Raw genomic sequence first — 21,788 nt, 5'->3', positions numbered from 1 at the left:
CCTCCCTGATGGTTTAGGGAAGTTGGATTTAATGCTAGCAATCCTGGTGGTCTAGACCATATGGGCTTTTTGTTGGCACCTATTGTGGTCTACAGTAAATAGGGTTAATGTTAGCATCACTGGGGGTCCAGGATAGAAAGAGGTAATGCTAACACCCTCCCGTGGTCTATGGAATTTAGATCTAATGCCAGCAACCATGATGGGCTATAATAGATGGGATTAATAGCAGCTACTTGGGTGAGTTAGGGCAAATGCGGTTAATGTCAGCTTCCTATGGGGTAATATGAGCATCTCTGATGGTTTATGGCAGTGAAGCATCCCCAGTGAAAATGCAGTATCAGCATCAGCCTACTGGTATCAATTTTATCAAACAAAGAACTAAAGGTACCTTCACACTAAACGACTTTGCAGCGATAACGACAGCGATCAGTGACGTTGCAGCGTCCTGGATAGCGATCTCGTTGTGTTTCACACGCAGCAGCGATCTGGATCCTGCTGTGATATCGCTGGTCGTTGCTGAAAGTTCAGAACTTTATTTGGTCGTCAGATCGGCGTGTATCGTTGTGTTTGACAGCAAAAGCAACGATACCAGCGATGTTTTACAATGGTAACCAGGGTAAATATCGGGTTACTAAGCGCAGGGCCACGCTTAGTAACCCGATATTTACCCTGGTTACCATTGTAAAAGTAGAAAAAAAAACACTACATACTCACCCTCTGATGTCTGTCACGTCCCCCGGCGTCCGCGCTGCTGCTCAGAGCTTCCTGCACTGAATGTGTCAGTGCCGGCCGGAAAGCAAAGCACAGCGGTGACGTCACCGCTGTGCCCTGCTACTGCCGGCGCTTACACAGTGCAGGGAAGCGGACGCCTGGGGACGCGAATGTAGGTATGTAGTGTTTGTTTTTTTACATTTACACTGGTAACCAGGGTAAACATCGGGTTACTAAGCGCGGCCCTGCGCTTAGCAACCCAATGTTTACCCTGGTTACCCGGGGACTTCGGCATCGTTGGTCGCTGGAGAGCGGTCTGTGTGACAGCTCTCCAGCGACCACACAGCGACGCTGCAGCGATCGGCATCGTTGTCGATATCGCTGCAGCGTCGCTTATTGTGAAGGTACCTTTAGAGAATTAGTGGCCACCATAGCCTGCCATACATGGATGGTCCTGCTCCTCCAGGGTGACAGTTCTATTTTGTAAGACGACCTGATTAATCCAGGAAGGTCCTGAACTGTAGACATCCCTTTAGGACATCAAAATGCCCTAATAAAGCACATGGAAGGGGATGTATAGGCTAGTGATATTTTATAGTAACCATGATGCCTATCAAAAATGTGCTCACTCACCTGGTCACAAGTGTGTATTGCAGCCAACAGCAGTGAGGCTCCGGTGGACGGGCGATAAATGTTACGCATTTTTGTTTTTAAAATCGAGTGATAGAGGAACCTGTAAAAGTAAAACAAAAATTAATCTGACGATTTGAGGCCTATAACACCACTTCCAGTCAAAGCCAGATTATGGTCCTAAGTGAGCACAAATTAGCACCATGTGAGCATAGTCATCGAATAACTACTATAATACTGCCCCTAAGTACAAGAATATAACTACTATAATACTGTCCCATGTGTACAAGAATATATATAACTACTATAATACTGCCCCTATGTACAAGAATATAACTACTATAATACTGCCTCTATGTACAAGAATATAACTACTATAATACTGCTCCTATGCACAAGAATATAACTAATATAATACTGTCCCCTATGTACAAGAATATAACTACTATAATACTGAAAAGAAAAGCAACAAAGATCAGCTCACCTCCTCTCATTCCCCCTCGCGGATCATGCTGAGCTGCAAGTAGTATGAAGGTGAAGCAGAAGTCCAGTGTGGATGATATCCATTAAAAATAACTTTTATTCAATTTTCATTAAAAGCACACAAATCCAAAAATCCATCTTTATATCCAGAGACATAAAAACGGGTAATTCATACCAGTGACAGTCACAGGCTTAAAGTGCATTTAAAATCATATGCATTTCAACCATTGACCATTGAAACGCGTATTATTTTAAATGCACATTAAGCTTGTGACTGTCACTGGTATGAATTACCCGTTTTTGTGTCTCTGGATATAAAGATGGATTTTTGGAAAATATGCTTTTAATGAAAATTGAATAAAAGTAATTTTTTTATGGATATAACCCACACTGGACTTCTGCTTCACCTACTATAATACTGCCCCTATGTACAAGAATATAACTACTATAATACTGCCCCCTATGTCCAAGAATATATTATATTATTTGGTCACTATGTAATGGTAATATGTGATCTGATCATGGTGTGGCAGTATTTGTACCTTGTATATGGTATTATTTGGTCACTATGTGGTGGTAATATGTGGTCTGGTCATGGTGTGACAGTATTTGTCCCTTGTATGTGGTATTAATGGTCATTTAAAAAAAAAATGTATGTGACTCATTCCCTTAGGCCGGTTTCACATTAGCATTTCTGTGCGCAGCATAGGCCTGCATACTTCTTTCCTTAAGATATGCATAGATCTGCATGCGTCTTGCATACCTATATTTAACAATGTGTACGCAGGGAAATTCGTTGTATGGGGATGCCTCCCCGTGCGTCGTTTTGACATGCCTACTGAATGCAACATACCATTATATTGTGTGCAGGAATAAGAAATAAACTCCTGGTGCAAATCTGGCAGGAGGTCTGGCCGTTTTTAGTGGAGGGACAACGCCTTTAATTTTTTCTATGTGGTTATAACATTAAAGGCTCGCTCACACGATTGATGATTGCAAGAGAATTGGATCGATTATGGTAATGACATTGATCACACTCTGATCTGAGTTTCGTCAGTGTCAGTTTAGGGTGATCTGATTCTCTGGCATGAGATAATAGTATCGCAGGTGCGGAGTAGAAGAAGAAAATTTCTTCATCTTCTCCATTCTCGGTGCTCGCTGTGGTTTGATGTGTCATACGCACCCACAGACTTGTACAGGTGTGCGTGGTCCAAATTTTGGAGCCACTCACAGCATGTTGTAATATTTTTTTTTCTTTTCAAAACCAAAAATGTCAGTGCGGTCACGGGGCATTTTGTGCAGTCGCATCTCCCAACGTTTAAAGTCAAGGAGGGGCGTATATTATCATTTTTCACTTATTTAACTCCCTTAGTGTTCTCACCCACAAACTGTACAGAAAAGACTGCATAGAAAAGATACCCCTTATTTAATTGATTTGCATGTGGGCTTCTTTGGTTTGTGTGCCAGGGCTGATTTTCCATCCCATTCCGTTCCGTTCCAACCTGGTCCTATGTACAGGAATATAACTACTATAATACTGCCTCTATGTACAAGAATATAACTCCTATAATACTGCTCCTATGCACAATAATGTAACTACTATAATTCCGCCCCCTATGTAAAAGATTATAACTCCTATAATACTGCCCCTATGTACAAGAATATAACTACTATAATACTGCCCCTATGTACAAGAACAAACTATTATAATACTGCTCCTATGTACAAGAATATAACTACTATAATGCTGCTTCTATGTACAAGAATAGAACTACTATAATACTGCCCCCTATGTACAAGAATATAACTACTATAATACTGCTCCTATGTGCAAGAATATAACTACTATAATACTGCTCCTATGTGCAAGAATATAACTACTATAATACTGCCTGTTATGACCTCGTGGTTACGGAGCGGTACTGAGATGACCTGGTGGATAAAACCAATCATGGACAAGCTCAGAGGAGGTGGCAGCTCCACAGACAGTAATCACTAATATGACCTAGTGATTACGGAGCAGCAGTGAAATGACCTGGTGGGTAAAACAAATAATGTACTAGCTCTGAGGAGGTGGTAGCTTTACTGACCGCAATCCCTACTCCTAACACCAACACTAGAAATAGCCGTGGAGCGTTCCTATCTCTGCCTAGATGCCTCTTCACAGCCTAAGAACTAGCTACCCCTGAAGATGGAAACGGAAAACTATCTCGCCTCAGAGAAACCCCCAAAGGAAGATAGCCCCCCACAAATATTGACGGTGAGTGAAGAGGGAAATGACAAACTCAGAAATGAAACTAGATTTTAGCAAAGGAGGCCAATACTATCTAAATAGACAGAGATAGAAAAGGCTACTGTGCGGTCAGTATAAAAACTAAATGTCCACGCAGAATTTACAAAAATAACCTCCACACCGACTCACGGTGTGGAGGGGCAAATCTGCAACCCCAGAGCTTCCAACTAGCCGAAATATTTCATAATGACAAGCTGGACAAAAGAGACATAACTTAAACTGAACAGAAGGTCATAAGCAGGGAAACACCCAAAAACTATCAGGACTTATCTTAAGCTGAAATGGACTGGCCAACAGAGAACTTCCAGGAAAGAACTGAATCCACAGGAAAAACATTGACAGCTGGCATCCACTACAGCCAAAAGCCCAGTTAAATAACAAGGCCAGGGAACCGATTAGTGAAAGCAGCTGCTAAGTTCCACTTGAAACCACCAGAGGGAGCCCAAGAGCAGAACTCCCAAAAATACCATTCGCAACCACAGGATGGAGCCCAAGAACGGAATTCACAACAACTGCCCCTATGTCCAAGAATATAACTACTATAATACTGCCCCTATGTACAAGAATATAACTACTATAATACTGCCCCATATGTACAAGAATATAACTACTATAATACTGCCCCATATGTGCAAGAATATAACTGCTATAATACTGTCCCATATGTACAAGAATATAACTACTATAATACTGCCCCATATGTACAAGAATATAACTACTATAATACTGCCCCATATGTACAAGAATATAACTACTATAATACTGCCCCATATGTACAAGAATATAACTACTATAATACTGCCCCTATGTACAAGAATATAACTAGTATAATACTGCTCCTATGTACAAGAATATAACTATTATAATACTGCCCCTACGTGCAAGAATATAACTACTATAATACTGCCCCTATGTACAAGAATATAACTAGTATAATACTGCTCCTATGTACAAGAATATAACTACTATAATACTGCCCCATATGTGCAAGAATATAACTGCTATAATACTGTCCCATATGTACAAGAATATAACTACTATAATACTGCCCCATATGTACAAGAATATAACTACTATAATACTGCCCCATATGTACAAGAATATAACTACTATAATACTGCCCCATATGTACAAGAATATAACTACTATAATACTGCCCCTATGTACAAGAATATAACTAGTATAATACTGCTCCTATGTACAAGAATATAACTATTATAATACTGCCCCTACGTGCAAGAATATAACTACTATAATACTGCCCCTATGTACAAGAATATAACTAGTATAATACTGCTCCTATGTACAAGAATATAACTACTATAATACTGCCCATATGTACAAGAATATAACTAGTATAATACTGCTCCCATGTACAAGAATATAACTACTATAATACTGCCCCTATGTGCAAGAATATAACTGCTATAATACTGCCCCTATATGCAAGAATATAACTACTATAATACTGCCCCTATGTACAAGAATATAACTACTATAATACCGCCCCCTTTGTACAAGATTATAACTCCTATAATACCACCCTCTATGTACAAGAATATAACTACTGTAATACTGCCCCTATGTATAAGAATATTACTACTATAATACTACTCAAATGAGAAAAAGCAAACAAAAGAATGGGAATGGTGCCTCACCGTGTATTATATGGTAGGTAGCCTCTGATACTGCAGTTAGGATTCAGATTCCTTTTGACCATCAGATAAGTTAGGAAAGTATCAGCAAATTGAATTTCAATACAAAAATTCTTCTTTATTTCATTATTTTTAAAAAAATTAGTCCAGACAGATGGTAAAATCATGTAGCATTCTTACCTGTTTCTGGCCTTAGCCCTTAGTCGTAGAATATAGCAGTGTTACAACAACGGAAGTTATATATATATAGAGAGAGAGGCACAGCCTCCTATGACATCATGATAGAATTAACATAAACACAATACACCTGTTTTTATCTATAAGTAAAATTGTGAATTAAACATAAAGAAATTATATTTCAATGAATAAGAAATACCTCTGAGAATAAATTCTTTTAGTTGGTTATCATAGGAACGTGGTGTGGATGGAGCATCTTTTGACATAAATTTTTTTGTTTTGCTATTTAATATTCCCAAATCTTCTCCTTCCTTTAAAAATTTTACTTTGAAGTAACAGGAGCACCGATGGGCTCTCGCTTTTCACCGTCCCTTGCTATTCTGTTTGTAGTTTTGTGGGAGCAACTTTATACTTTTTCTGAATCGAATCTTTTCTATGGTTGTATTTAATGGTATGGTCGCTATGTGGATGACATAGTACTCATATGGAAGGGTGACACGGCGACCGTGCCATTCTCTATACAATATCTTAATGATAATGACATTAATCTGTGGTTTACTTTTACTTTTTCTTGTACTCGGGTAGATTTTTTAGACCTCACTCTTTCAGGTTATAGTAGTGATAATTGCATCAATAGCACTATCTACCGAAAACCGATCAGCGGTAACACCACATTATGTGCTGTCAGTTGCCATCCCATGCACACCACCAAATCAATTCCATATGGGTAATTCATCAGAGCCAGAAGGATATCCTCTAATGATGATTCCTTTACACGTGAAAGTTGCAATATTACAAAGAGACTTCATGAAAGGGGCTATAACAGAAAGTCTATTGATGGTTCAATTAGCAAGACAACCCCTATAAAGGAGTAGTTTTACAGGGGATGACCACAGACCGTTTCTCTGTTCTCATCCTTTTTTGGCTGTTTTTGTCACTTTTGCATTTTGTCAATGTGTAAGAGGGTGGTGCTGTTATGGACAGTAAGGAGCACGTTGTCACTTTAAGAGACTGCACCCCCTTTTCTGGCATTTTGGAATGTTCTGCTTCTCCCCTGCAATAGACTGTGTGAATGAACTGGACTGAGCAGAGGGTGGGGTGGAGCCTGAACAGCGTGTGAGAACTGAACCTGCTGCAGAGAGAACTTTGTGCTGTTTGCTGCAAGAGAGAACCCACAGCCTGTAACGGAGTGGACTTGTGAAATTTGACAGACTTTTCCAGGTGCAGCAAAAGTGGCTGTCCCGTGTGAGTTTGAGAAGCCATGAAGATACCGAGAAAGGGATTTACAGTTTCCAGGAGCACCTCCAGGACCCCGAAGCAAGGAGAAGACCACGTTTCACGGAGCTGGCAGAAAGCCATGTGCACCACTGTACTAGACTGCTGAGGGCCCCCCAGGACTGGATCTGAGTCCCCAACATCACCGTGAATTTGTTCCTGTTTTGTGCACATGTCAGGGCCTAGTGTAGGGTTCACTAGTCAGAACAAGGCAGCCATGAGGCCTGCTTAGTAAAGTCCAAGGAGGTTATACGTTGAGTAGCATTATTCTTTGTTTATTGTTTGCATTTACTTGTGTGACATATATTGTGTCTGTAACTGTTGGAGCACCATGCTATTTTACGGACAAGCTAAAGAATATAACTCTTGTAAATTATCTTTTGCCATTGCATACCCCTGTTTGTATCTTCCTCATCCACTTCATTCCTTGCCTTCCAATAAATCTACCCTCTGTTGTTTACACCTCATCTTGTGTACGGTAGTCTTCTTGCACCGTGGTGGCCCCACGGCCATCGCTTCAAGTGGCGCTGCGAGCAGGGTACTGTCACCAAGATAGAGGCAGCAGACAGCAACGGCAGGAATGTTAATGGAGATGCTGTGGGCATTGGTGGAACCCCTGCCAGGACACTCCCTATGGGCACCATATTTAGTGTGCTACAAAAGTTTGACGGCAATAATATGCCACTGTCCGACTGGGTTTCCCGGCTGCAAAGTACCCTGAAGATTTATAACATCAGCCCAGACCTTGAAGAGGACATTGCTTTAACTGCCCTAGAGGGAGAAGCCCATGGAAACGTCTGCCTACAACCAGAACTCACCCGCAGTACTCTGAAGGAGCTAGTGAAGTTTCTGGAAGAGATCTACGGTGAGACTGCTAGCGCCGGACACCTTTGCGCCAAATTTTTCTCTAGGCTGCTGCGGGAAGAAGAAAGAATTTCTCAGTATGCAACAGCACTGCAAGAAGTGTTAGCGGTGGTGCAGAGAATGGAGGCGGATGTATTTGGCGGCATGGGCTCTAAAGACATACTGCGGGAGCAATTCATTCTGGGACTGCACAGCACATCCTTGAGGTGAGCACTGTCAGAATGGGTTCGGGCAGATCTGGCTCTTACGTGTCGTCAAATCCTGGTGGAAACAGTGGCGCAAATTAAAGAAGAATGCTAAGGCGTCTGGGGTGATGCGTGTCCAGGGCGCCAATACCAGAAGGGACCCAAACCATGCAGGGCGATTGCTATTTGCCACAGAACACCAAGATTGGCAGATTCGACACTGGTGCTCTGTGGTCTTCACAGATGAGAGCAGGTTCACACTGAGGCACATGTGACTGATGTGACAGAGTCTGGAGATGCCATGGAGAGCATTCTGCTGCCTGCAACATCCTCCAGCATGACCGGTTTGGCTATGAGTCAGGAATGGCGTGGGGAGGCCTTTTATGGAGAGCCGCACAGCCCTCCATGTGCTAGCCTGAGGTACCCTGACTGCCAGTAGGTAGCAGGATGAGATCCCTAGACCCATTGTGAAACCATATACAGGTGCAGTGGGCCCTGGGTTCCTTCTGATGCATGACAATGCTAGGCCTCATGTGGCTCAAGTGTGTCAGCAGTTCCTGCATGATGAAGGCATTGATGCTGTGGATTGGCCTGCCCATTCCCCAGCACTGAATCTAGTCGAGCACATCTGGGATATCATGTCTCGTTCCATCCACCAATGCCACATTGTACCACAGTCTGTCCAGGGGCTGACTGATGCCGTAATCCAGGTCTGGGAGGAGATCCCTCAGGATATCATCCACCGCCTCATCAGGACAATGCCCAGGCATTGCAGGGAGGTCATGCAGGCACATGAAGGCCACACACACTACTGAGCATCATTTCCTTGCAATTTGATTTTTCACTTTGATTTTGAGCATCATTCCAAATCCACACCTCCATGGGATATTAGTTGTGATTTACATTCATGATTTTTAGGTTTTATTGTTCTCAACGCATTCCACTATATAATGAATAAAGATTTGCAACTGGAATATTTTATTCAGTGATATCTAGGATGTGGGATTTTAGTGTTCCCTTTATTTTTTTGAGCAGTGTATATTCATTCGGATTATAGGTTATGCGTCCACTTCAAATTTTGTATTGCGAATATACTTTATTCCATAGGTATCTATTTGCACCTGAGGCAATTTGTCCACTTCGCATTATGTAGTGTGAACGTGCTTCATTTCATATGTATTTATTCACATTAGGCTATTTGTCCATCTTGCTCTAAAATATTACTATGCCATATACATCATTAATGTAAAATCATTTTGTGAACCTATAACCAAATATTTATTGTATTTATTGTTTGGTTTTTAGGACTTTATCTATTCATAGAAATAAGACTTCATTATGGCAGTATCTCTACACAGACGGTTTGGAGTCATTATGGACAATTCATTCAACTGCCGTTTATATACAGTATAATGTTTTGCATTTTTTTATATATATTCATGAAGTCGCACTCCGGAGCTTTGCTTGATTTGAATATTACATTTTGAGCTATCGCATAGCTGCAAAGATATTCTTATAGATAAAAAGAGGTGTATTGTGTTTATGTTAATTCTATCATGATGTCATAGGAGGCTGTGCCTCTCTCTCTATATACAGTACAGACCAAAAGTTTGGACACGCCTTCTCATTCAAAGATTTTTTGTATTTTCATGACTAAGAAAATTGTACATTCACACTGAAGGCATTATAACTATGAATTAACACATGTGGAATTATATACTTAACAAAAAAGTGTGAAACAACTGAAAATATGTCTTATACTCTAGGTTCTTCAAAGTAGCCACCTTTTGCTTTGATTACTGCTTTGCACACTCTTGGCATTCTCTTGATGAGCTTCAAGAGGTAGTCACCGGAAATGGTCTTCCAACAGTCTTGAAGGAGTTCCCAGAGATGCTTAGCACTTGTTAGCCCTTTTGCCTTCACTCTGCAGTCCAGCACACCCCAAACCATCTCGATTGGGTTCAGGTCTGGTGACTGTGGAGGCCAGGTCATCTGGCGTAGCACCCGATCACTTTCCTTCTTGGTCAAATAGTCGTTACACAGCCTGGAGGTGTGTTTGGGGTCATTGTCCTGTTGAAAAATAAATGACGGTCCAACTAAATGCAAACCGGATGGAATAGCATGCCACCACACCATTACACCTCCTCCTCCATGCTTCACGGTGGGAACCAGGCATGTAGAGTCCATCCGTTCACCTTTTCTGCGTCGCACAAAGACACGGTGGTTGGAACCAAAGATCTCAAATTTGGACTCATCAGACCAAAGCACAGATTTCCACTGGTCTAATGTACATTCCTTGTTTTCTTTAGCCCAAACAAGTCTCTTCTGCTTGTTGCCTGTCCTTAGCAGTGATTTCCTAGCAGCTATTTTACCATGAAGGCCTGCTGCACAAAGTCTCCTCTTAACAGTTGTTGTAGAGATGTGTCTGCTGCTAGAACTCTGTGTGGCATTGACCTGGTCTCTAATGTGAGCTGCTGATAACCTGCGATTTCTGAGGCTGGTGACTCGGATACACTTATCCTCAGAAGCAGAGGTGACTCTTGGTCTTCCTTTCCTGGGGCGTTCCTCATGTGAGCCAGTTTCTTTGTAGCGCTTGATGGTTTTTGCAACTGTACTTGGGGACACTTTCAAAGTTTTCCCAATATTTCGGACTGACACCTTCATTTCTTAAAGTAATGATGGCCACTCATTTTTCTTTACTTAGGGTGGCTTCACACTTGCGTTTTTGTCTGCAGCGTTTTTTGCACAAAAAAACGCATGCGTTTTTTTCCCTATATTTAACATTGAAAACGCATGCGTTTTTTGTATGCGTTTGGTCGCGTTTTCAAACGCATGCGTTTTTTTTCTGCATGCGTTCATTTTCAGAAATTCTACCTGTAGTATTTTCTTGCAGCGTTTTTTTGCCGCGAAAAAACGCATGCGTTTTTTCGCGGCAAAAAAATGCATTGCTGTCTATGTAAACGCATGCGTTTTTAAGCACATGCGTTTGCGTTAAAAACGCATGCGTTTTTTTAGAAAAACACAAGAAAACACACTGAAAAGTCACCCACCACCATCAAGGTGATAAAGGGATCCAAACCCTAACCCTACCCCTAACCTCACCCCTAACCGTTTAATGAACATTTTCTGACAGTCATAGTACCACGATTAGTGTTGAGCGATACCGTCCGATACTTGAAAGTATCGGTATCGGAAAGTATCGGCCGATACCGGCAAAGTATCGGATCCAATCCGATACCGATACTCGATACCAATACAAGTCAATGGGACTCATGTATCGGATGGTATTCCTGATGGTTCCCAGGGTCTGAAGGAGAGGAAACTCTCCTTCAGGCCCTGGGAACCATATTAATGTGTAAAAGAAAGAATTAAAATAAAAAATATTGCTATACTCACCTCTCCGACGCAGCCTGCACCTTACCGAGGGAAGCGGCAGCGTTCTTTGTTTAAAATTTGCGCTTTTCTTTCCTTACGTGAAGTCCCGGCTTTGTGATTGGTTGCGTCGCAGTCACATGGGCGACGCAACCAATCACAGCAAGCCGTGACGTAATTTCAGGTCCTCAAGGATTTTAAAATTACGTCCCGGCTTTGTGATTGGTTGCGTCGCAGTCACATGGGCGACGCAACCAATCACAAGCCGTGACGTCACGGGAGGCTGGACACGCGCGCATTTTAAAATGCGCGCTTGTCCAGCCTCCCGTGATGTCCCGGCTTGTGATTGGTTGCTTCGCGGTCAACCAATCACAAGCCGGGAGGCTGGACACGCGCGCATTTTAAAATGCGCGCTTGTCCAGCCTCCCGTGACATCCCGGCTTGTGATTGGTTGCTTCGCGGTCAACCAATCACAAGCCGGGAGGCTGGACAACGCGCGCATTTTAAAATGTCTGTAGCCAGCTTCCCTCTCCCATAGAGGCACAATTGCTTACAGCTGCAGTAACAGCATTTCGTAGAGCGTCACTTCACTGCAGAGTAGAACGCAGACCAAACAGGACGCTTATAATCCATGGGCAGTCCGGAAGTAAAAAAGGGTTGTCCATGTTTGAGGACTTTCTTTTTTTTTTTACGTAAATGCATGTTTGCATTTTGGCTTTTTAAAATGCGCGCGTGTCCAGCCTCCCGGCTTGTGATTGGTTGATCGCGACGCAACCAATCACAAGCCGGGACGTCACGGGAGGCTGGACAAGCGCGCATTTTAAAATGCGCGCGTGTCCAGCCTCCCGTGACGTCACGGCTTGTGATTGGTTGCGTCGCCCATGTGACTGCGACGCAACCAATCACAAAGCCGGGACGTAATTTTAAAATCCTTAAGGACCTGAAATTACGTCACGGCTTGCTGTGATTGGTTGCGTCGCCCATGTGACTGCGACGCAACCAATCACAACGCCGGGACGTAATTTTAAAATCCTTGAGGACCTGAAATTACGTCACGGCTTGCTGTGATTGGTTGCGTCGCCCATGTGACTGCGACGCAACCAATCACAAAGCCGGGACTTCACGTAAGGAAAGAAAAGCGCAAATTTTAAACAAAGAACGCTGCCGCTTCCCTCGGTAAGGTGCAGGCTGCGTCGGAGAGGTGAGTATAGCAATATTTTTTATTTTAATTCTCTCTTTTACACATTTTTACATTAATGTTGTTTCGATACCGATACCCGATACCACAAAAGTATCGGAATCCCGGTATCGGAATTCCGATACCGCAAGTATCGGCCGATACCCGATACTTGCGGTATCGGAATGCTCAACACTAACCACGATATTTCAGTGCCACGTATTTCAGTGCCACGTATTTCAGTGCCACGATATTTCAGTGCCACGATATTTCAGTGCCACGATATTTCAGTGCCACGTATTTCAGTGCCACGATATTTCAGTGCCACGTATTTCAGTGCCACGTACTATAAATACTATAACTACGTGGTTATACGTGGCACTGAAATATCGTGGCACGTAAATACGTGGCACTTAAATGCGTGGCACTGAAATACGTGGCACTGAAATACCGTGGCACTGAAAGACGTGACACTGAAATACGTGACACTGAAATATCGTGGCACTTAAATACGTGGCACTTAAATATGTGGCACTTAAATACGTGGCCACTGAAATATCGTGGCACTTATATACGTATATACGTATATAAACGTATTTCAGTGCCACATATTTCAGTGCCACGGATTTCAGGTTAGGGTTAGGGGTAGGGTTAGGGTTAGGGTTTTTTGTTTTTTTCTTGTTTTCTTGTGTTTTTCTATAAAAACGCATGCGTCTAAAAAACGCATGCGTTTTACCGCGTTTACATGCGTTTTTTCACACATGCGTTTTTAAAAAAACGCATGCAGATAAAAACGCAAGTGTGAAACCAGCCTTAGCTGCTTTTTCTTGCCATAATGCAAATTCTAACAGTCTATTCAGTAGGACTATGAGCTGTGTATCCACCAGACTTCTGCACAACACAACTGATGGTTCCAACCCCATTTATAAGGCAAGGAATCCCACTTATTAAACCTGACAGGGCACACCTGTGAAGTGAAAACCATTCCCGGTGACTACCTCTTGAAGCTCATCAAGAGAATGCCAAGAGTGTGCAAAGCAGTAATCAAAGCAAAAGATGGCTACTTTGAAGAACCTAGAATATAAAACATTTTCAGTTGTTTCACACTTTTTAAGTATATAATTTCACATGTGTTAATTCATAGTTTTGATGCCTTCAGTGTGAATGTACAATTTTCATAGTCATGAAAATACAGAAAAATCTTTTAATGAGAAGGTGTGTCCAAACTTTTGGTCTGTACTGTATAACTTCCGTTGTTGTAGCACAGCTATATTCTACGACTAAGGGCTACGGCCAGAAACGTTTAAGAATGCTACATGATTTACCATCTGTCTGGACTAATTTTTTTTTAAATAAATGAAATAAAGAATTTTTTGAAATTCAGTTTGCTGATCCAATTTTCTTTTCTATAATACTGCTCCTCTGCATAAGAATATAACTACTATAAGGCTTCAATCACACTATCGGTATTTGGTCAATATTTTTCCTCAGTATTTGCAAGCCAAAACCAGGAGTGGGTCAATAATGCAGAATTTGTGTGCTTGTTTCTAATATACTTATCCTCTGACTGTTTCTCACCTGGTTTTGGCTTGCAAATACTGAGGAAAAATATTGACCAAATACTGGTAGTGTGACTGTAGCTTATACTGCTCCTATATAGAAGAATATAGCTACTACAATACTGTCTCCTGTCAACCAAAATATAAATCATAATATATTATGAATGTCTCATTTCTATATAATACACAATACATGTTCCAAGAATCAAATTAATTAGTTCTGTTTGCTCAGGAACAATATTTGGCAGGTGGTGGACGGATATCCTTCCGAGACGGATCTCATTTGTCTTTATTTCTTTTGTGGTGAAGAATATACTATTGTTGTTAAGTATCTTGTGCTCATTATTCATAACACTTGTCAGAAGAGCTCAAAGCACAAGAACCCTTTATGACAGAGCTGGGGTAATCATTCGTGTAATATTAGTATGGAAGATAGTGACCTCACAATGGTTTGGTTGTCACTTCCTATACTAGCGGAGTCTTCATGGTAGATTTTTTCCTGATGGCAATGTCTAATATTTAGATTGGTATAACTACTGAGAGCCTGGAGTTTCCATGCTTTACCTTTCCACTAGTGTTTGAGCCTGGTGATGTCACCTAACTAGGTGAAAGAGATCTCAGCCTACCCACCATTGTGCCACCATTTTTGTCTACTTGTTCTCTGACTTCCAAGTAAGTCAAAGTCTCTTCTAATAGTCCTCATATTAAGAGCCTTATTCCATGGAGACCTCCTTTACTTCAAATTCCTTTTGGAGGTATTTCTGTAGAGCAGGTGCAGATGGGAACAGTCCAGTCCTTTTATCTTACAGGCTAATACTTAGGTCAATAATCTGCTGTGTAGATACCTTTCAGAGCTGATAAATAGGACACACCACTGCACACACACAGAGACAGAAAATCCAATACGAGAAAAAATCCATCTCTCATTGAAAATGCTCATATTTACAGTTTGTATCAACATGTCCCACATCAATAAATGTATGAGACAAAGAAGAGATCCCAACCATATATAAAATATAAATATGAAGACGTTACTAAGAAAATAATATTTCCTCAAACTATTATGCCAAGTCACAATAAATAATTAATTAATCATCAGATATCAAAAAATCCTTCACCAGTCATGTATTGCACCATCACATGGAGACGTGGAGTAACTGTCCTTCCAAATAATCACGCAGTCTCCATTAAATATACACTTCATTCTTTTGCCTAGTGAGTGTTTCTGGGATGCAAACATATGGCATAATGTGGGTAAAATAAGCACCTCGAAATTGGTGCAGAAATAAATTTTTACCTGCGGTGTGGATGCTCCTGGTGTCCCCTCACCCCGACGCGCGTTTCGCCGCCTGCTTCTTCCGGGGGCATGTCGAGGTGAGGGGCGGCCGTGTCTTTAATATGAGCACTAGCCAATCGGAGGTTCTGGGCGCCGAACAGCTGATGCGGCGCATGACGCGCCTCCTCCGTCATACTTCCCAGCAGTGCTCAATGGCACGCACGCTACCATATGCATGTCAGTGACAATACAACAGCGCTGGCCGGAAGTGATGGAAACCGGGGTGGGTGCGCATGCGCACTACTAAGCAGCATCCCCAGACCTACCGATATACCCATATAAAAACAATCTTATGATATTCAATAAAATGACTATATCATAAAAACTCTGTAAAAATCTGTAAGTGCATAATGCTCCTATACATCCTGTGAAGTGATTATGTGCATAAAAAAACCTATACATGTATAAATATATTATACCTAATCATATTGTGATATAATAAAAATAATAGTAACCAATCCCAAATAATAAGAAAACAAGGTAAATCTTCATCCAGTGGTGTGTTCTTCTTGTTAAAAGGACAAATGACAAACAGATCATATCCCAATTCAATTCTCGACCAAAGTCACACTCAACAATTCTCATAGATGACTCGAAACTTGGCGCCTCATATTGCTGAAGATTAAAAAATAAAGAATAGGGAAAGTATTAAAATCAAAAAATAATATCAACTCCATAATATTACAATACTACATATAATATAACATAAACACGGAAAAAGGAAAACACGAGAGAGGCCCCCCCAACATCCATTTATTAGTTAAAAAGGATGCCAATTACAAAAATGCCGAGAAACCCATATTCTCATTAAGTCCAGCCGGACTCAAAGTGCCCAGACGATAGATCCAGCGACATTCTAATTGTGCAAGAGCTTTTCCAATGTCTCCTCCTCTAAATCCCAGATCCACCTGGTCAATAGCTTTGATGCGTAGGCCACGAGGGTTACACTTATGATATCTTTTAAAATGTCTCGGGAGTGTCTTCAACAGAGTCCCATCTTCAATTGTAATAGCTTTTTCAATATCTAAGACACATTCCCTGACACAAATTTTTAGTTCCCTTGTGGTCAACCCCACATAAACTTTCCCACATGGGCACTCAGCATGATAAACTACCCCTTTTGAGGTACATGTGAGATGCCTGCGGATATCAAAATGACGTGATCCGTCAAAATTGCCAAATTTTTGGGTTTTGTCCAAATTCCAACAGGCCTTACACAGACCACATGGGAAAAAAACGGGTCAAAGATTTGGTGCTCAAATTTCTTTTAGATTCCTAATGACTATGTACCAGGAGATCTGTGAAATTTTCTGAGCATCTTGCAACACATAAAGGAGACGCCGGCAAAATCTTTTGTAAGGTTGGATCTGTTAGTAAAACCTTCCAATGTTTATGAATTACCTCCTGCAAATTGCGTCACTGACTATTAAAGGTGGAAATAAATCGAACTTGCCTGTTCTCCTCCTTTTTCTTGGATTGTTGATTATATAATAAATCATTTCTTGATACAGAGTCATGTCATGATTCTCAATGGCGAGAGAACATAGCCCAGCATATATGAGAACTAGCTCTTGGAAGATGGAAACTATACTGACCATGAACTAAACCTGCCGCACAACTAGAAGTGGCCGGGTAGCATGCCTACGTTTTTTATCCCTAGATGCCCAGCGCCAGCCGGAGAACTACCTAATCCTAGCAGAGGAAAAGACAGTCCTGGCTCACCTCTAGAGAAATTTTCCCAAAAGGCAGACAGAGGCCCCCACATATATTGGCGGTGATTTTAGATGAAATGACAAACGTAGTATGAAAATAGGTTTAGCAAAATCGAGGTCCGCTTACTAGATAGCATGAAGACAGAAAGGGCACTTTCATGGTCAGCAGAAAACCCTATCAAAACACCATCCAGAAATTACTTTAAGACTCTAGCATTAACTCATAACACCAGAGTGGCAATTTCCGCTCACAAGAGCTTTCCAGACACAGTAACGAAACAGCAGCTGTGAACAGGAACAAAATGCAAAAACACACAAGGACGAAAGTCCAACTTAGCTAGGAGTTGTCTAGTAGCAGGAACATGCACAGAAGGCTTCTGATTACATTGTTGACCGGCATGAAACTGACAGAGGAGCAAGGTTATATAGCGACTCCCACATCCTGATAGGAGCAGGTGAACAGAGGGGATGATGCACACAAGTACAATTCCACAAGTGGCCACCGGGGGAGCCCAGAATCCAATTTCACAACAGTACCCCCCCCTCAAGGAGGGGGCACCGAACCCTCACCAGAACCACCAGGGCGATCAGGATGAGCCCTATGAAAGGCACGGACAAGATCGGAGGCATGAACATCAGAGGCAGTGACCCAAGAATTATCCTCCTGACCGTATCCCTTCCATTTGACCAGATACTGGAGTCTCCGTCTGGAAACACGAGAGTCTAAGATCTTTTCCACAACGTACTCCAACTCACCCTCAACCAACACCGGAGCAGGAGGCTCAACGGAAGGCACAGCCGGTACCTCATACCTGCGCAACAATGACCGATGAAAAACATTATGAATCGAAAAGGATGCAGGGAGGTCCAAACGGAAGGACACAGGGTTAAGAATCTCCAATATCTTGTACGGGCCGATGAACCGAGGCTTAAACTTAGGAGAAGAAACCCTCATAGGGACAAAACGAGAAGACAACCACACCAAGTCCCCAACACAAAGCCGAGGACCAACACGACGACGGCGGTTGGCAAAAAGCTGAGTCTTCTCCTGGGACAACTTCAAATTGTCCACCACCTGCCCCCAAATCTGATGCAACCTCTCCACCACAGCATCCACTCCAGGACAATCCGAAGATTCCACTTGACCGGAGGAAAATCGAGGATGAAACCCCGAATTACAGAAAAACGGGGACACCAAGGTGGCAGAGCTGGCCCGATTATTGAGGGCAAACTCCGCCAAAGGCAAAAAAGCAACCCAATCATCCTGATCCGCAGACACAAAACACCTCAAATATGTCTCCAAGGTCTGATTAGTCCGCTCGGTCTGGCCATTAGTCTGAGGATGGAAAGCAGACGAAAAAGACAAATCTATGCCCATCCTAGCACAGAATGCCCGCCAAAATCTAGACACGAATTGGGTCCCTCTGTCAGAAACGATATTCTCCGGAATACCATGCAAACGAACAACATTTTGAAAAAACAGAGGAACCAACTCGGAAGAAGAAGGCAACTTAGGCAAGGGAACCAGATGGACCATCTTAGAGAAACGGTCACACACCACCCAGATGACAGACATCTTCTGAGAAACAGGCAGATCCGAAATAAAATCCATCGAGATGTGCGTCCAAGGCCTCTTCGGGATAGGCAAGGGTAACAACAATCCACTAGCCCGAGAACAACAAGGCTTGGCCCGAGCACAAACATCACAAGACTGCACAAAGCCTCGCACATCTCGTGACAGGGAAGGCCACCAGAAGGACCTTGCCACCAAATCCCTGGTACCAAAGATTCCAGGATGACCTGCCAACGCAGAAGAATGAACCTCAGAGATGACTCTACTGGTCCAATCATCAGGAACAAACAGTCTACCAGGTGGGCAACGATCAGGTCTATCCGCCTGAAACTCCTGCAAGGCCCGCCGCAGGTCTGGAGAAACGGCAGACAATATCACTCCATCTTTAAGGATACCTGTGGGCTCAGAATTACCAGGGGAGTCAGGCTCAAAACTCCTAGAAAGGGCATCCGCCTTAACATTCTTAGAACCCGGTAGGTAAGACACCACAAAATTAAACCGAGAGAAAAACAACGACCAGCGCGCCTGTCTAGGATTCAGGCGCCTGGCAGACTCAAGGTAAATTAAATTTTTGTGGTCAGTCAATACCACCACCTGATGTCTGGCCCCCTCAAGCCAGTGACGCCACTCCTCAAAAGCCCACTTCATGGCCAAAAGCTCCCGATTCCCAATATCATAATTCCGCTCGGCGGGCGAAAATTTACGGGAAAAAAAGGCACAAGGTCTCATCACGGAGCAGTCGGAACTTCTCTGCGACAACACCGCCCCAGCTCCGATTTCAGAAGCGTCGACCTCAACCTGAAAAGGAAGAGCAACATCAGGCTGACGCAACACTGGGGCGGAAGAAAAGCGGCGCTTGAGCTCCCGAAAGGCCTCCACAGCATCAGGGGACCAATCAGCAACATCAGCACCCTTCTTAGTCAAATCAGTCAATGGTTTTACAACATCAGAAAAACCAGCAATAAATCGACGATAAAAGTTAGCAAAGCCCAAAAATTTCTGAAGACTCTTAAGAGAAGAGGGTTGCGTCCAATCACCAATAGCCTGAACCTTGACAGGATCCATCTCGATGGAAGAGGGGGAAAAAATGTATCCCAAGAAGGAAATCTTTTGAACCCCAAAAACACACTTAGAACCCTTCACACACAAGGAATTAGACCGCAAAACCTGAAAAACCCTCCTGACCTGCTGGACATGAGAGTCCCAGTCATCCGAAAAAATCAGAATATCATCCAGATACACAATCATAAATTTATCCAAATAATCGCGGAAAATGTCATGCATAAAGGACTGGAAGACTGAAGGGGCATTTGAAAGACCAAAAGGCATCACCAAATACTCAAAATGGCCCTCGGGCGTATTAAATGCGGTTTTCCACTCATCCCCCTGCTTGATTCGCACCAAATTATACGCCCCACGGAGATCAATCTTAGAGAACCACTTGGCCCCCTTTATACGAGCAAACAAATCAGTAAGCAGTGGTAACGGATATTGATATTTATCCGTGATTTTATTCAAAAGTCGATAATCAATACACGGCCTCAAAGAGCCGTCTTTCTTAGACACAAAGAAAAAACCGGCTCCTAAGGGAGATGACGAAGGACGAATATGTCCCTTTTCCAAGGACTCCTTTATATATTCTCGCATAGCAGCGTGTTCAGGCACAGACAGATTAAATAAACGACCCTTAGGGTATTTACTACCCGGAATCAAGTCTATGGCACAATCGCACTCCCGGTGCGGAGGTAGTGAACCAACCTTGGGTTCTTCAAAAACGTCACGAAAGTCAGACAAGAATTCAGGAATCTCAGAGGGAATAGATGATGAAATGGAAACCAAAGGTACGTCCCCATGAGTTCCTTTACATCCCCAGCTTAACACAGACATAGCTCTCCAGTCGAGGACTGGGTTATGAGATTGCAGCCATGGCAATCCCAGCACCAAAACATCATGTAGATTATACAGCACCAGAAAGCGAATAACCTCCTGGTGATCCGGATTAACACGCATAGTCACTTGTGTCCAGTATTGTGGTTTATTACTAGCCAATGGGGTGGAGTCAATCCCTTTCAGAGGTATCGGAGCCTCCAATGGCTCCAAATCATACCCACAGCGTTTGGCAAAGGACCAATCCATAAGACTCAAAGCAGCGCCAGAGTCGACATAGGCGTCCGCGGTAATAGATGACAAAGAACAAATCAGGGTCACAGATAGAATAAACTTAGACTGTAAAGTGCTAATTGAAACAGACTTGTCAGGCTTCTTAGTACGCTTAAAGCATGCTGATATAACATGAGTTGAATCACCACAATAGAAGCACAACCCATTTTTTCGTCTAAAATTCTGCCGCTCGCTTCTGGACAGAATTCTATCACATTGCATATTTTCTGGCGTTTTCTCAGTAGACACCGCCAAATGGTGCACAGGTTTGCGCTCCCGCAGACGCCTATCGATCTGAATAGCCATCGTCATGGACTCATTCAGACTCGCAGGCACAGGGAACCCCACCATAACATCCTTAATGGCATCAGAGAGACCTTCTCTGAAAATCGCCGCCAGGGCGCACTCATTCCACTGAGTAAGCACAGACCATTTGCGGAATTTTTGGCAGTATATTTCAGCTTCATCTTGCCCCTGAGACAAGGACATCAAGGCCTTTTCCGCCTGAAGCTCTAAATGAGGTTCCTCATAAAGCAACCCCAAGGCCAGAAAAAACGCATCCACATTGAGCAACGCAGGATCCCCTGGTGCCAATGCAAAAGCCCAGTCCTGAGGGTCGCCCCGGA

The 21,788-nt window shown here is 42.7% G+C and overlaps 1 protein-coding gene across 1 annotated transcript in view; it reads right to left on the bottom strand.

Moving 5' to 3' along the window:
- LOC143766021 (alpha-N-acetylgalactosaminide alpha-2,6-sialyltransferase 2-like) overlaps positions 1-21,788 on the bottom strand; it is a 198,900-nt gene that overhangs the window by 24,413 nt on the left and 152,699 nt on the right. The window contains exon 8 of the mRNA XM_077253351.1: positions 1,345-1,444. Coding sequence (XP_077109466.1) covers positions 1,345-1,444 — 100 coding nt within the window. The remainder of the gene's footprint in view (positions 1-1,344; positions 1,445-21,788) is intronic.

Source organism: Ranitomeya variabilis, chromosome 4 (assembly GCF_051348905.1).
Source record: "Ranitomeya variabilis isolate aRanVar5 chromosome 4, aRanVar5.hap1, whole genome shotgun sequence".
Taxonomy (NCBI): domain Eukaryota; kingdom Metazoa; phylum Chordata; class Amphibia; order Anura; family Dendrobatidae; genus Ranitomeya; species Ranitomeya variabilis.
This window is presented reverse-complemented; position numbering and strand designations above follow the sequence as displayed.